The sequence below is a fragment of the Oryctolagus cuniculus genome, chromosome 2 (genome assembly GCF_964237555.1).
Source record: "Oryctolagus cuniculus chromosome 2, mOryCun1.1, whole genome shotgun sequence".
NCBI classification, from domain to species: domain Eukaryota; kingdom Metazoa; phylum Chordata; class Mammalia; order Lagomorpha; family Leporidae; genus Oryctolagus; species Oryctolagus cuniculus.
Window position 1 is genome coordinate 197,698,295 of NC_091433.1, and position 12,427 is coordinate 197,710,721.

Consider the following 12,427-nt stretch of genomic DNA (forward strand, 5'->3'; position numbering starts at 1 on the left):
ATAGTTGGGTTCCTTGTTTGAAATCTTGCCTTTTTCTCACTGTGAGTTTCTTTCTTTAAACAGCTTTTGTTCCACGCCATAAATTTTGGTATGTGGTGTTTCTATTTTCATGTGCCTCCAGATTTTTATTTCCTTTTTAGTTTCTTTCTTGACTCACTGGTTGTTGAGGAGTGTGTTGTTTAATTTCCACTTATTTGTGAATTTTCCAACTTCCCCATTAAGGATTTCTAGCTTTATCCCATCATAATACGAAGCATGCATACTGGGATTTCAGTCCTGCTGAATTTGTTCAGGCTTCTTTTTGGTCCTCTTTGTCCTGGGAGTGGACCCATGTGTCTTCTGCTGTTCCTTCATGGGCTCTTCTGTGCCTGGCCATTGGGTCCATCAGGTCTAAGGCACAATTCAGGTCCAGTGCTTCCTTATTCATGTTCTGCCTGCATGATTTGTCCATTGTTGAAAGTGGTGTACTGGAGTCTCCTGCATGGTTATGTTGCTGTCTACTTCTTCCTCAGTGCTGTTTGCACTTGCCTTGTAGACCGACATTCCTGGCCCAGTGCTGGGTGCCTCTGTAACTGAAAGATCTTCTCGATGGATTGACCCTGCTATCAAATAATGATCTTCTTTTGTCTCTTTTTATAGGTATTGCTCTGTGTCTCATGTACAGCTGTCTCTGCTCTCTTTTGGTTTCTGTCTGTATAAAATCTCTTTCCAGTCCCTTCACGTCCAGCCTATTAGTGTCCTTAAAGCTAAAGCCTGGTCAGAGCCGCAGCTGCCTGCCTTGGTTCTCTCATCTCCCTTCATCCATCAGCATGACTGTCACAGCAAACTCCCGTCCACACAGCGGGACACAGTGGCTACAAGGGAGCAATCCCTTGCCTGGCCCGAAAGGCTTCATGGAGGCTGAGTTCCAGCCTCAGGACTCACTGCCTCCCTTCCGATGAAGCTCAACAGTGTAGAAGGACACAGTTCCACAGTCCCCCAGTGTGCCACCACTGCCTGGGCTCTTCTATCGTGACCATAAGCACCACCCATGTTTACCTCTCACTCTATTCAAGTACAATGTTGAATACTACACACATAGTAGGGCTCTTGGAAATAGGTTTTATTGCTATTTCCAATTTTCCAGATGAGGAAAAAGGCATCAAGAAGTTAAGAATGGACCCAGGGTAATACAGGTGCACACAGTGGGCAGAAAGGATTTGGCTCCAGTTCTGACCCTGAAGCCCACATTGCAGCCACCAGGCTGTGCTGACTCCTGCATCATGCCCGCTGGCCCATGGAATCCACTCCCACCTTCTACCATCATGCTACTGCCCGGTAGAATTCATTTCCCTTCACACAGACCCTCCCTCATGTGGTTCCTCCCACTGCTGCAGAACAACTGGGGGCCTTCCTGATCCCAGCTGCAACTGCTGGTCCCACAACAGTTCTGGGGGCACTGTAATCACTACATGTGGTACATGGCAGACGTTGGTAGTTTGCTGAGTAATTAGTGAAACTGGTTAAAAACAAGTACAGTACAAAGACAGAAAATATTGGCTAATTTGAAGAATGAAAACCAGAGTTTATAACAAATCACTGTAGAGCTTGCTGGTCAAGTCAGAAAATCCTCATAGAAAAGTAAAAAGGCAAGCTGCCACCACCCCTGATCTACAGGAGAATCTCCTTACTTCCGAACGCCTCCCAGAGGAAAGACCTTCTCTCCAATCGTGGCCAGCACGCTATTCCAATCTGACAGACTGAATTTGGGGATAATAATTTTTATAGGTGGGATAAATAATCTTCCATTTGTGAAAACACTGTAAGAATAAAAAGAAAAGCATTTGAATGTCAGCACCTTAAATTTGAAGGAAATCATTAAAAATTCAAAAACACTATACACACACACACACACACACACAATCACAAAACTGTAAAGACAATGGCATGCACTGAGCAGCCCCTGGGAGTGCACGCCACGCAGGTTCAGAGGGCTGCCATCAGACTGTGCAGAGCATCCTAGAGCCTGCTGACCTGATACTGACATTAGGAAAATGTCTTTTGATCCAACCTTAAATGCCCAGATGAACAAGACAGAATTCTACTTTCAAGTGTATATGTTCCCAACTGCTATGATAGATAAGATGGAAGAAAATTGCATTCATTTGGAAAACCAAAGGAGAAATTACATCTTGAAAAATGCAGCGATTTTCCCTTTGCAATGAACAACAGACTCCCAAAGGAGACCACATGCAATCCTTTGGAAACACAAGGGACACAAGTGACTTCACTCCTCAGTTTCAAGGCCACTTCAAGGTGGTCCCAGTGGGCTGACTTCATAAGTGCTGTCTGTTCGGCCTAACAGGCTACTTGGCAGATTTTCAAATCTCAGTGCGAACATTCTTGGTCCTCTTTTGTTGCTGAGCTGCTACCACATTATCAGAGCCACTTGACAATGCTTAAAACTGACTGCAATCTTGAAACTCAAATTAAAGTAAGGTGAAATATAGGCTATATGTTTAAGTTTCAAAATAATGAGTGATATCATGATACCCTTTAAGAATACATAAACCCAGTGTTGCTGTTGTAGATTTTTATATTTTTACCTTAAGCATATAAACTTACAGGGAAATATCTGTAAAAAAACAAATTTTAGGGGCTGCTGCTGTAGCCTAGCAAACTAAGCTGCTGCTTGGGACGCCATAATCCCATCTCAAGGTGTCCCGTGTTGGAGCACCAGTTGGAGCTCTGGCTGCTCCACTTCCAATCCAGATCCCTGCTAATACACATGGGAAAGCAGTGGATGACGATCTAAATACAACTGGGCCCCTGCCACCCACATCGGAGACCCAGATGGAGATCGGGACTCCTGGTTTTGGCCTAAGCAGCTCCAGCCACTGCGGCCATCTGGGCAGTGAAGTAACAGATGGAAGATCTCCTTTCTCTCTCTCTCATTCTCCCCTTCAAAGAAATAAATAAATCTTTTTTTAATATTTTAAATTTTTAAAATAAAATAAACATTCTACTGCATTAATAGGATAACTCCAGATAATGAGACTCTACTATAGATTTCAAAAATGCTAGAATAAAGGGTTTTGAATGTTTTCACCACAAAAAGATGTTTGAGGAAAGACACATAGCTACACGATTCTGAACATTATACAACATAAATATATATCAAAGCATCACTTGGTACCCCATAAATATGAACAACTTTATGTGTCAAGTAAAATTTAATTAACAAAAATACAACAGCAAAAAAGAGAGATGTAGTAAAATTTCAAGCTCAGAGGAAGAAGTAGACTGAATACATCTCCGGATGCTTCCCAGGTGAGCTGAACAACCAATCTGGATCCTTCTGGTAACAGCAGGTTGTTCAAGGGTTTGGAGCTCCACCTTCCACCTGTAGGGTGGGTGGTCAACCCCAGGTAACCATGCCCCCCCCCATTTCCCTGGGAGGCTCAAGGAGAGCTGATAGGTGGGAGAGTTTTGAGAATACTGTGAGGCCATCTTTGAAAGCACAATTTATCTGTATGTGCTGACAGGAAACCATCTCCAAGACAATCACGTGGTAAAAAACATGAAGGTTCACACAGTGTATGCAGCACGCGTATACCCATGAATGCTTGGGTGCATAGCCACTGAGGAGGAGACTTAAGACATATAAACAGCGGCTGCCTCTGGGGAACCCCATAGAGAGCTGAGTTAGGAAACAGAATGAAGAAGCCAGCATTGTGGTGCAGTGAGTTGAGTCATTGCTACACTGTCAGCATCCCATATGAGCACCAGTTCCAGTCCTGGCTGTGCCACTTCTGATCCAGCTCCCTGATAGTGAGCCTGGGAAAGCAGAAGATGGCCCACGTGTCTGGACCCATGCATCCATGTGAGAGATGTGGATGGGGTTCCAGGCTCCCAACCTTGACCTGGCCCAGCACCTATTCGTTGTGGCCATTTGGGGAGTGAACCAGTGGATAGAAGCTCTCTCTCTCTCTCTCTCTCTCTCTCTCTCGCTCTCTCTCTCTCTTTCACACACACACACACACACTCTGCCTTTCAAATAAATGAAAATATTTTTTAAAAGTGGAATGAAGACATTTTTTACTTTGTACCTTTTAAAACTATATGTTTATTACATGTAACTATATGATAAATGTTATGACTTTTTTCTGGCTATAAAAATAATTAATTTAAAACATACCATTGAAGTAAGAGAAAGGCATAAATTACTTTAAAATTGTATCTCCTAACATGCTGCTCTTCAATAGCAAATAGGGGGGCCAGCACTGTGGTGTAGCGGGTAAAGCTACACCTGCAGTGCCAGCATCCCATATGGGCACCAGTTCAAGTTCTGGCTGCTCCACTTCCAATCCAGCCCTCTGTTATGGCCTAGGAAAGCAGAAGATAGCCCAAGTGCTTGGGACCCTGCACTCATGTGGAAGACCTGGAAGAAGCTCCTGGCTCCTGGCTTCAGATCAGCTCACTTCTAGCCATTACAGCCATTTTGGGGAGTGAACCAGCGGATGGAAGGTCTCTTTCTCTTTCTTTCTCTCCTTTCTGTCGCTCCCCGTCTTCGTGGAGGAACGACACAGGACCCTGCGCTGTTCTTTCGTCTGCTCGGCCCTCCCCGGGTTTGCTGCTGGTTCTTCCCGGGTTGGCTGCTGGTCCTTCCCGGGTTGGCTACCATCCCTTCCACCTCCGTGGAAGGGCGGTTTCCCCTGCCACATTCCCCACTTCCGTGGGGGAGCGGCACACCGCCGGCCGGCTCTCTCGGGAGCTGCACAGGTGTTCCCCTTAGATGTTCCTGGTGCATGTTGTCTCTCTCCTCCTTTATAGTCCTCTTCCACCAATCCCAACTCTGCTACCCACACTCCGAGTACGCTGCTCTCCTCCAATCAGGAGCAAGATCAGCTCCTGCAGCTCAGTCAATCAAATTGGCGAGAGGCAGCTGCGTAGAAGTTGTTACTCCCTTCTCAGCGCCATATTGTGGGAGAGCAGATGCATAGAATAAGTCTTAATTCCAGTAACTTAGTCTAGTCCGAGTTGCTCCCAGTTGCTCCCCACACCTTTCCTTCCTTCCTCCCTCCCTCTCTCTCTCTCATCTCTCTCTCTCGTCTCTCTCTCGCCTCTACCTCTACCTCTACCTCTACCTCTACCTCTCTGTAACTCTGCCTTTCAAATAATAAATAAATAAATCTTTCAAAAGTCCACTGTTTTAAAAATAGCAAATAGGAAAAATAAATATTTTAATAGAGAAAATTTTTGATATTTTAAAACAAGAAACATGGGGATGGAGTTGTGGCATAATGGATTAAGCCACCACCTGCTGTGCCAGCACCCCCCTATCAGCACCAGTTCGAGTCCCAACCTCTCCACTTTCAATCCAGCTCCTTGCTAATGGCCTGAGAAATCAGCAGAAGGTGACCCAAATCCTTCGGTACCTGCATGCACGTGGGAGACCTGGATGAAGTTCTTGGCTCCTGGGTTAAGCCTGGCCCAACCCAGGCTGTTGCAACCATTTGAGGAGTGAACCAGCAAATGGAAGACATCTCTCTCTCTCTCTCTCTCTCTCTTTCTCTCTCTCTCCCTTCTTCTCTCTGTAACTCTGCCCACCAAAATAAAAATGAATAAAGTCTTTAAATAAATGCAGCATATGGACATAAAGATGGATTTCAGGCAAGGGAGCTGGTGATGAGAGCCGCCTCCTCCACACCAACCATTCACACTTCACACACTGACTCTAATCCCTCCAGCAAGTCAGATGTGCAGGAGCTGCAATCTGGTGATAGGTGAAGTGAGCCCAGAGTGGTCAAGTGTCTATCCCAAGGAACTCAGGGGTGAAGTGGAGAGCCAGGTCCACCTGGGCCCAAAGCTGGAAAGTGCTCTTCCCACAGCATTGCCCTTCCTCCTACTTTCCTCCCTTCTCTATTGAAAAACCAGATGAAAAGGGTCAGCAATGGGCTGTTTCTCTCAGAAACCTGCTGATGGCCACAAGATGATTCTCACATTGTCTAATCCATCGCAGTGGGGTAACAAATGAGTCATGAGCAGGTCAGGACGTGAGCGCTGGCTGCCTGTACCCTCCACCCACCCAGGGGGTTGAGCACCCTTAACGTTCGCCCCCAAGAACCACTCAAGCTACTGCTGAAGCTGAATTGAGAAGTTCTCCACACTGGAAGTCAGAAGCCATGGCCTCTAGAGCTGATGCTAGAACTAAATAGCTCCATGTCTGGACAGTGCATTCCCCACTGGACAATGGGAGACAAACACATTTCTGAGTCCCAGGCCAGGGCCTGCCAACACCCAGCAGAGACTGGACAGTGGTGGTGTGGGTGGGTCAGACGGTGACACAAGAATGTGCATCAGATGAATGGCCTCAGTCTGGGTCTTAGCTCCCTACTTACGACACCAGATTAAGCATCGTTGTTCTTATCTGCTTCATAGGAAAGCAGAGTTCATGGGAATTTAAATTTGAGAGGAGTTAAAAAAAAAAAGATACATTTTTAAAGTGAAATGTTATAACTGTTGTTCTCATTGGGATTTTCAAAACTAAGAATTTAAAGCCACATGGAAGAAATTGAGTGGGGTAAATACCAGTCTGTGCCAGTCCTCAATGAGAACTGCAGAACTGTGGGAATCGCCACACACAACACAAAACAGAGGTTACAATACCTCAATTAAAATATTTTTTTGGACAGGCAGAGTTAGATAGTGAGAGAGACAGAGAGAACTTTTTTCATTGGTTCACTCCCCAAATAGCCACTATGGCCAGCACGCTGCGCTGATCCAAAGCCAGGAGCCAGGTGCTTCTCCTGGTCTCCCATGGGGTGCAGGGCCTAAGCACTCGGGCCATCCTCCACTGCACTCCCTGGCCACAGCAGAGAGCGAGACTGGAAGAGGAGCAACCGGGACAGAATCTGCCGCCCCGACCAGGACTAGAACCCGGTGTGCCAGCGCCACAGTCAGAGGATTAGCCTAGTGAGCCACGGCGCCAGCCTCAATACCTCAATTAAATGCCTCAATTAAAATAATCAGCAGAGCAAAAATAATTTAACTCACGGCAAGGCCCAAAATGGTGGGCTGTCGTTTTCTGGGCACTGGGCAGCCACTGCCCAGTCCGAAGAGGAAGGAAGAAGCCACATCTCCTCCCATTAGAAGCCCATTGGCTGCTCCCCACGAAGTAAATGCCCTGTGCCCTCCACTGCCCCTGTGTCCACAAGGAGACAGCATCCTGCATATGGAGGTGCATCCCCCTCATTTCTTAATGGTTCTGGGGCAATACCTTCTACCCTCACCAGCACCTCGCCCCCTGCCTCCCTCCCTGCACCACTCACATCAACAGCGGTGGGAGGGCTTTGGCTCATGACCTGTCTCCTCAAACTCATACAACTATGCAACCTCTTAAAGCTCTGTGCTCTTCTTCCCTAGCCCTACCACCCCAAGGAATCTGCTAAGGAACTGTCATGAACTGGGGGACCCAAATTCCATGTCACCAGGGGACTCCTGCAGCACCTGCTCTTTCCCATCCCCCTGGTAAATGCCTGCATGACTGTGGACACTGCTGCCAGAGGACCTCTGAGGATGGTCAACCTCCCTCTCACAGCACATCCACCCACAGGTGTCTCTATTCCCTGGGGTGGCCGGCGCCGTGGCTCACTAGGCTAATCCTCCACCTGCGGCGCCAGCACCCCAGGTTCTAGTCCCGGTTGGGGCGCCAGATTCTGTCCCGGTTGCTCCTCTTCCAGTCCAGCTCTCTGCTGTGGCCCAGGAGTGCAGTGGAGGATGGACCAAGTGCTTGGGCCCTGCACTCGCATGGGAGACCAGGAGGAAGCACCTGGCTCCTGGCTTCAGATCAGCACGCCGGCCATAGCGGCCATTTTGGGGGTGAACCAATGGAAGGAAGACCTTTCTCTCTCTCTCTCTCTCTCTCTCTCTCTCTCTCTCTCTCTCTCACTGTCTAACTCTGCCTGTCCAAAAAAAAAAGAGAGAAAGAGAGAGAGAGAGAGAGAGAGAAATATCTATTCCCGGGGGAGCAGAGTCTCTCAAGCACCTGTGCCCCTCCCCGTGGAAGGTGCTGTGAAGGTTCCCGCCTCTGTGCAGGCACAAGCTCCGTGCAGCCCTCGCTCCCCAGGCCGGGCTCTTCTGTGCACAAGGCAGGCTGGGAGCCCCGTTGGCTCTTGGATAGTCCAGCTCTGAAAGCCGCGTCAGTGTTGTGTGTGTGCTTCTGTTAGTTACGAGGTCTCCAAGCAAAGCCGCTCAGCTCTTTTCTCGGTAGAAGGGCGCTGCATTTACGTGGATATTTGGGTCCATCTAGTGGAACTTGCAGCACCAAAATAGAGGCTGGGGCACTCTGTGCAGGAACAAACGGTTTACAACTGGAGAAACTGTCTGCCCAGTGGATGAGCAGCCCTGCTGTCTCGGACCTGCCCAGAAAATGTGGCTCAAGGGACAGTCTTTGCCCTCGAACCAGTAACCTGGAGCCTCCTAAGAAAGGTGTCACTTGCAAAACTGAGAAGTTCCGTGCCTTTTCGTGTTTCACATCAGCTCTCACCTTGCTGTAGGCCCCAGGACAGACCCTGCTCATGTAGGTGGCTCCCGACAGAAACTTGAGGCAAAGTGTTTGAAAAAAACACCCACAGGGCTCCCAGATGCCTCTGGCTGACGGGCTGCGGTGCTTCCTTTATCTTCTCATGCCCCAGTCTCGGGTCTGCTAGTCAAGCAGGGATCCAGCCCTGCTCCCCCCAGGAGGAGGAAGGAAGGGGCAGAAGTGACCACTGCTGACAAAGGCTGGGGCTGGTGCCAGCCCCAGTGTCCCTGTGGTTCTCAGAGCGCGTGATCCTGTGGAAACTCACAGAAACGCTTCCCACTTGGAGCAGACCACGGCAAAGGGGAATTTCAATCACTGACATATTAAGGCACCTGCCTGAAAGAAGGGTGCAGGGGAAGACCCGGCAAGCATTGACCACTGGGCGGAACTTCCTGCAAACACGGCCAGAGCAAGCGCCCCTCACAGCTTTGCAGGGTGGGTGTTCAGTCCTGTGGCTGACACACAGTCCTGTGACAGACAAGGAAACAGGCACAGAGTGAGGGAGCATGGGAAGGTCACAGCCTGACATGGTGAGGAGCTAGGACCTGAACCAAGGCTTCCTTGAGACAAGCGTCTTCTCTTCCTGCAGCCTCAAGACAAACAAACCCACCCCTCACCCGTGCCAGTCAGCCTGGATGCCTCCCACTGTACCAGCACCACCAAGGACCCAGGGCTCGGGGCGGGGGGGGGGGGGGGGCGTCTGTCCCTGAGGCCAGGATTAGGCTGTGCGTCACCCTGAGGAGCCTTCAGAGAGCCCAGGCTCCTGGTGGGAAACACTTGGGAACGCCAACATGCAGCAACCGCACTGCTGGATAAAAACATAAAACAGAACACTTTGCCCAAAACTCAGGTGCCTGATGTCCTTGCTTTTTCAACCCTGGGAAAATGGCTCTGTGGACGACAGTGTGGTAGCCGGACCTCCTTTCCCAAGTCACGGTCCAAGAAAAGAAAGAACACACAGCACCTGAAAGGCTGAATCCAGGAGAGGCATGTAGCTAGGAGAAGAATTAACCAGGGAGAGAGACAGAGACAGAGACAGGGAGGGAGAGAGGGAGAGGGAGAGGAAGAAGTGGGAAGTGAGGAGAGAAAGAAAAGGTTTAAGGTGAGCTTATTGGGACAGAGAGTGTTCACTTTCAAGAAATTCTCACAACTGTTACTTTTCACCCGTAATGCTGTACTTACTTGATATGTCTGGATATCCGATGATATGTTTGCCACCTGGAAGGCACATTTATATCACAATGTACCACTGGCTTGATCTGAAAGAAGAAATAAGCCTCAGATGCAGTTCAAATCCACAAAGCCTTGTTGAAGATCAACAGCACACACAGCACCAACCCCAAAACATCATCAAGGCTGGAGGGGGGTCCCCTTGTCTAAAGGACACAGGGAAGGGCCCAGTAGGGTCACAGAGAGGGGTGTGCTGGTGGCCGAGAGGGCTGGAGGCTGTATGTTCCTGTCACAGAAAAACTCAGATGTGAAAGAGCAGAGTGTCAGGCAGCCACGGGACAGACAAAAGCCCCACTTGGAAGGCAGGCAGTGCACTCCCGGGCGGGGCCCAGCATTCCTGCAGCAAGCACAAGTCAGCAGTCCACTGCCACAGGCTCTGTGCAGGCCAAATTCTGCCCTCCCGAGAATGGACAGGGTGGACTCTGATTTCAGACCATGAGCTTTAAGCCAGAATGTCCCGGCCAGCAGGCGTGATCCCCTTCCCTGTGACTGCAGCCTGAGAGGCAGAGCCGACAGCCATGGTCTGGTTACAGCTTCAACCTCAGGCTCACCAGGGTTGAGACGCTAAGAACTCCTGAGACCTGACAGAACAGCACACTCCCCCACGCTCACCACCTGCAGGCGCAGACTATGCAGAAAGCAGCGGAGGGAAGGTTCTGGAGAAGCTGACGGCCCCCACGCTGCCCCACACACAGTCCTGAAACTTGTGCAAGGAGGTCCCTCCAGTGCTCCAACCATGGCCACGCTGAAAAGTTGCTGCTCTCCGTGTGAGTGGCAGCTCCCACCGGCCACAGAGCAAAGTCCAGACCCCTGCTGCTGCCTGCTGACTTGCACACAGGCCTCCCACGCCATGTCTCCCCAGGCATGCACCCAGCCAGGCTTGACCTTTTCTCAAGGAGCCAGCGGACCTGGGCCTGGGCTGTACAGCAAGGGGGCTTGGAGCTGCCCCACTTCCACCCCGCAGGCTCCCTGCCCCTCTCATCTGACACCAGTGGTCTCCCTGTCGGCCCTAAGTAGGACCCATGTCCAGCTTCCTTTCCACTGCTGCCCTCACACCTGCAAGATATACTCTCAGCAGAAACATGTCGGGTGCCCACTCGTCCTCACCACCACAGAGGTAGGCCTGGCCCCTGTGACGAGCTCCTTCCACACATGACACTTCCATTCTGCAGACCCTCCCCCTGGGGCCTCCAGTCCACAACCCACTGGCACTCAGTGTGGCCACAAAGCCATCATTCACTCTCTGGCTCTGCTTGCAACACCTCTGTTCTCCCGGGCCTGCTGCTTCCTGCATCCCCTTAAACAGCCACCACCACCCTGTGCAGACTCTGCTCCCCGGGGCTCTCCCAGAGCCTGCCCTGCCCCCTGGTCCCTTCTGCTCTCAGACCCTGCCACCCCCCACCCCGCCTAGCTTCCACACAAGAGCCACCAACCCATTAATACCAGGGGCTGTGTTGAATCGCCCAGTTTGAGTAGAAAGTTACCCACAGATCCTACACCAAGACCAACACCACCTGTGTTCTGTGGGCTCACAGTGACATAGGAGCAAGCTGCATATACCTCTGGCAGAGTAAGAAAAGACTGATACTTGTGTTTCCCAGAGAACCAGGTTTTAAGGAGGGGAGGGGTGCAGTTGACCTATCAGTTAAGATTCCCACAGGGTCAGCATTGTGGCATAATGGGTAAAGCTCCACCTGCAATGCTGGCATCCTATATGGTCCCAGTTCCTGTCCCGCGTGTTCCACTCCCACCACCAGCTCCCTGCTAATGGCCTTGGAAAAGCAGCAGAAGATGGCCCAAGTACTTGGGCCCCTGCCACCCACAGGGGAGCCCTGGCTGGCACTCCTGGCTTATGGCTTGGATCTAGCCCAGCCCCAGCCCTTGTGGACATCTGGGGAAAGAACCAGTAGATGGAAGGCCTTTCTCTCTCTCTCTCTCTCTCTCTCTCTGTGTGTGTGTGTGTGTGTGTATGTGTGTGTCCCTCTCTCTAATTCTTTCAAACAAATAAATCTTTAAAAAAAATCAAAGACACCCACATCCCACAGAGTACTTGTGTTAGATCCCTGTCTCTGGCTCCTGATTCCGGCTTCCTGCTAGTGCAGACCCTGTGAGGCAGCAGGTTACAGCTCAAGTACTGGGGTCTCTTCCACCCACATGGGATACTTAGATGGAATTCTTGGCTCCTGGCCACCACCCCAGCTACTGTGGGCATGTAGGGAGTGAACCAGCAAATGGGAGTACATTCTCTCCCTGGCTCTCTGCCTCTCAAACAAATTCTTTACAGTATATACACCTGCATACTAATAGTGAGGAAATCAATGCCATGAATATTTATAGACCAAGCCGGAAAGCAACAGAAATCGCTGTCTGCACAGTTCCACTGAGACGCAGCCCCCAAGACACAGACACAGCTTTCTGCTCAACTGCACATCACAGAAACAATGAGCTAATTGCTCTTCTGCTGTGTTAATGATTCATTAACCCTGATATCACTGCCTAATTAAATAACTCCAGCAATTTAAGGCACAGTTCTGGATTTCTCCCCTGACTCCACGTCGGCACTACCGAACAAACATGGTTTTCCCTTACTGTCTGATGGTGAGGACCGTCCCATGCACACTCACCTGCCTGAGC

The 12,427-nt window shown here is 50.0% G+C and overlaps 1 protein-coding gene across 5 annotated transcripts in view; it reads right to left on the reverse strand.

Moving 5' to 3' along the window:
• Positions 1-12,427, reverse strand: part of DCDC2C (doublecortin domain containing 2C) — a 132,995-nt gene that overhangs the window by 100,407 nt on the left and 20,161 nt on the right. For all 5 annotated transcript variants that reach the window (XM_051833277.2, XM_051833276.2, XM_070069760.1 and 2 more), the window contains exons 3-4: positions 9,746-9,822; positions 1,671-1,799 (exon numbers count right to left, since the gene is read on the reverse strand). In XM_051833277.2, the coding sequence (XP_051689237.2) occupies positions 1,671-1,799; positions 9,746-9,822 (206 nt within the window). The remainder of the gene's footprint in view (positions 1-1,670; positions 1,800-9,745; positions 9,823-12,427) is intronic.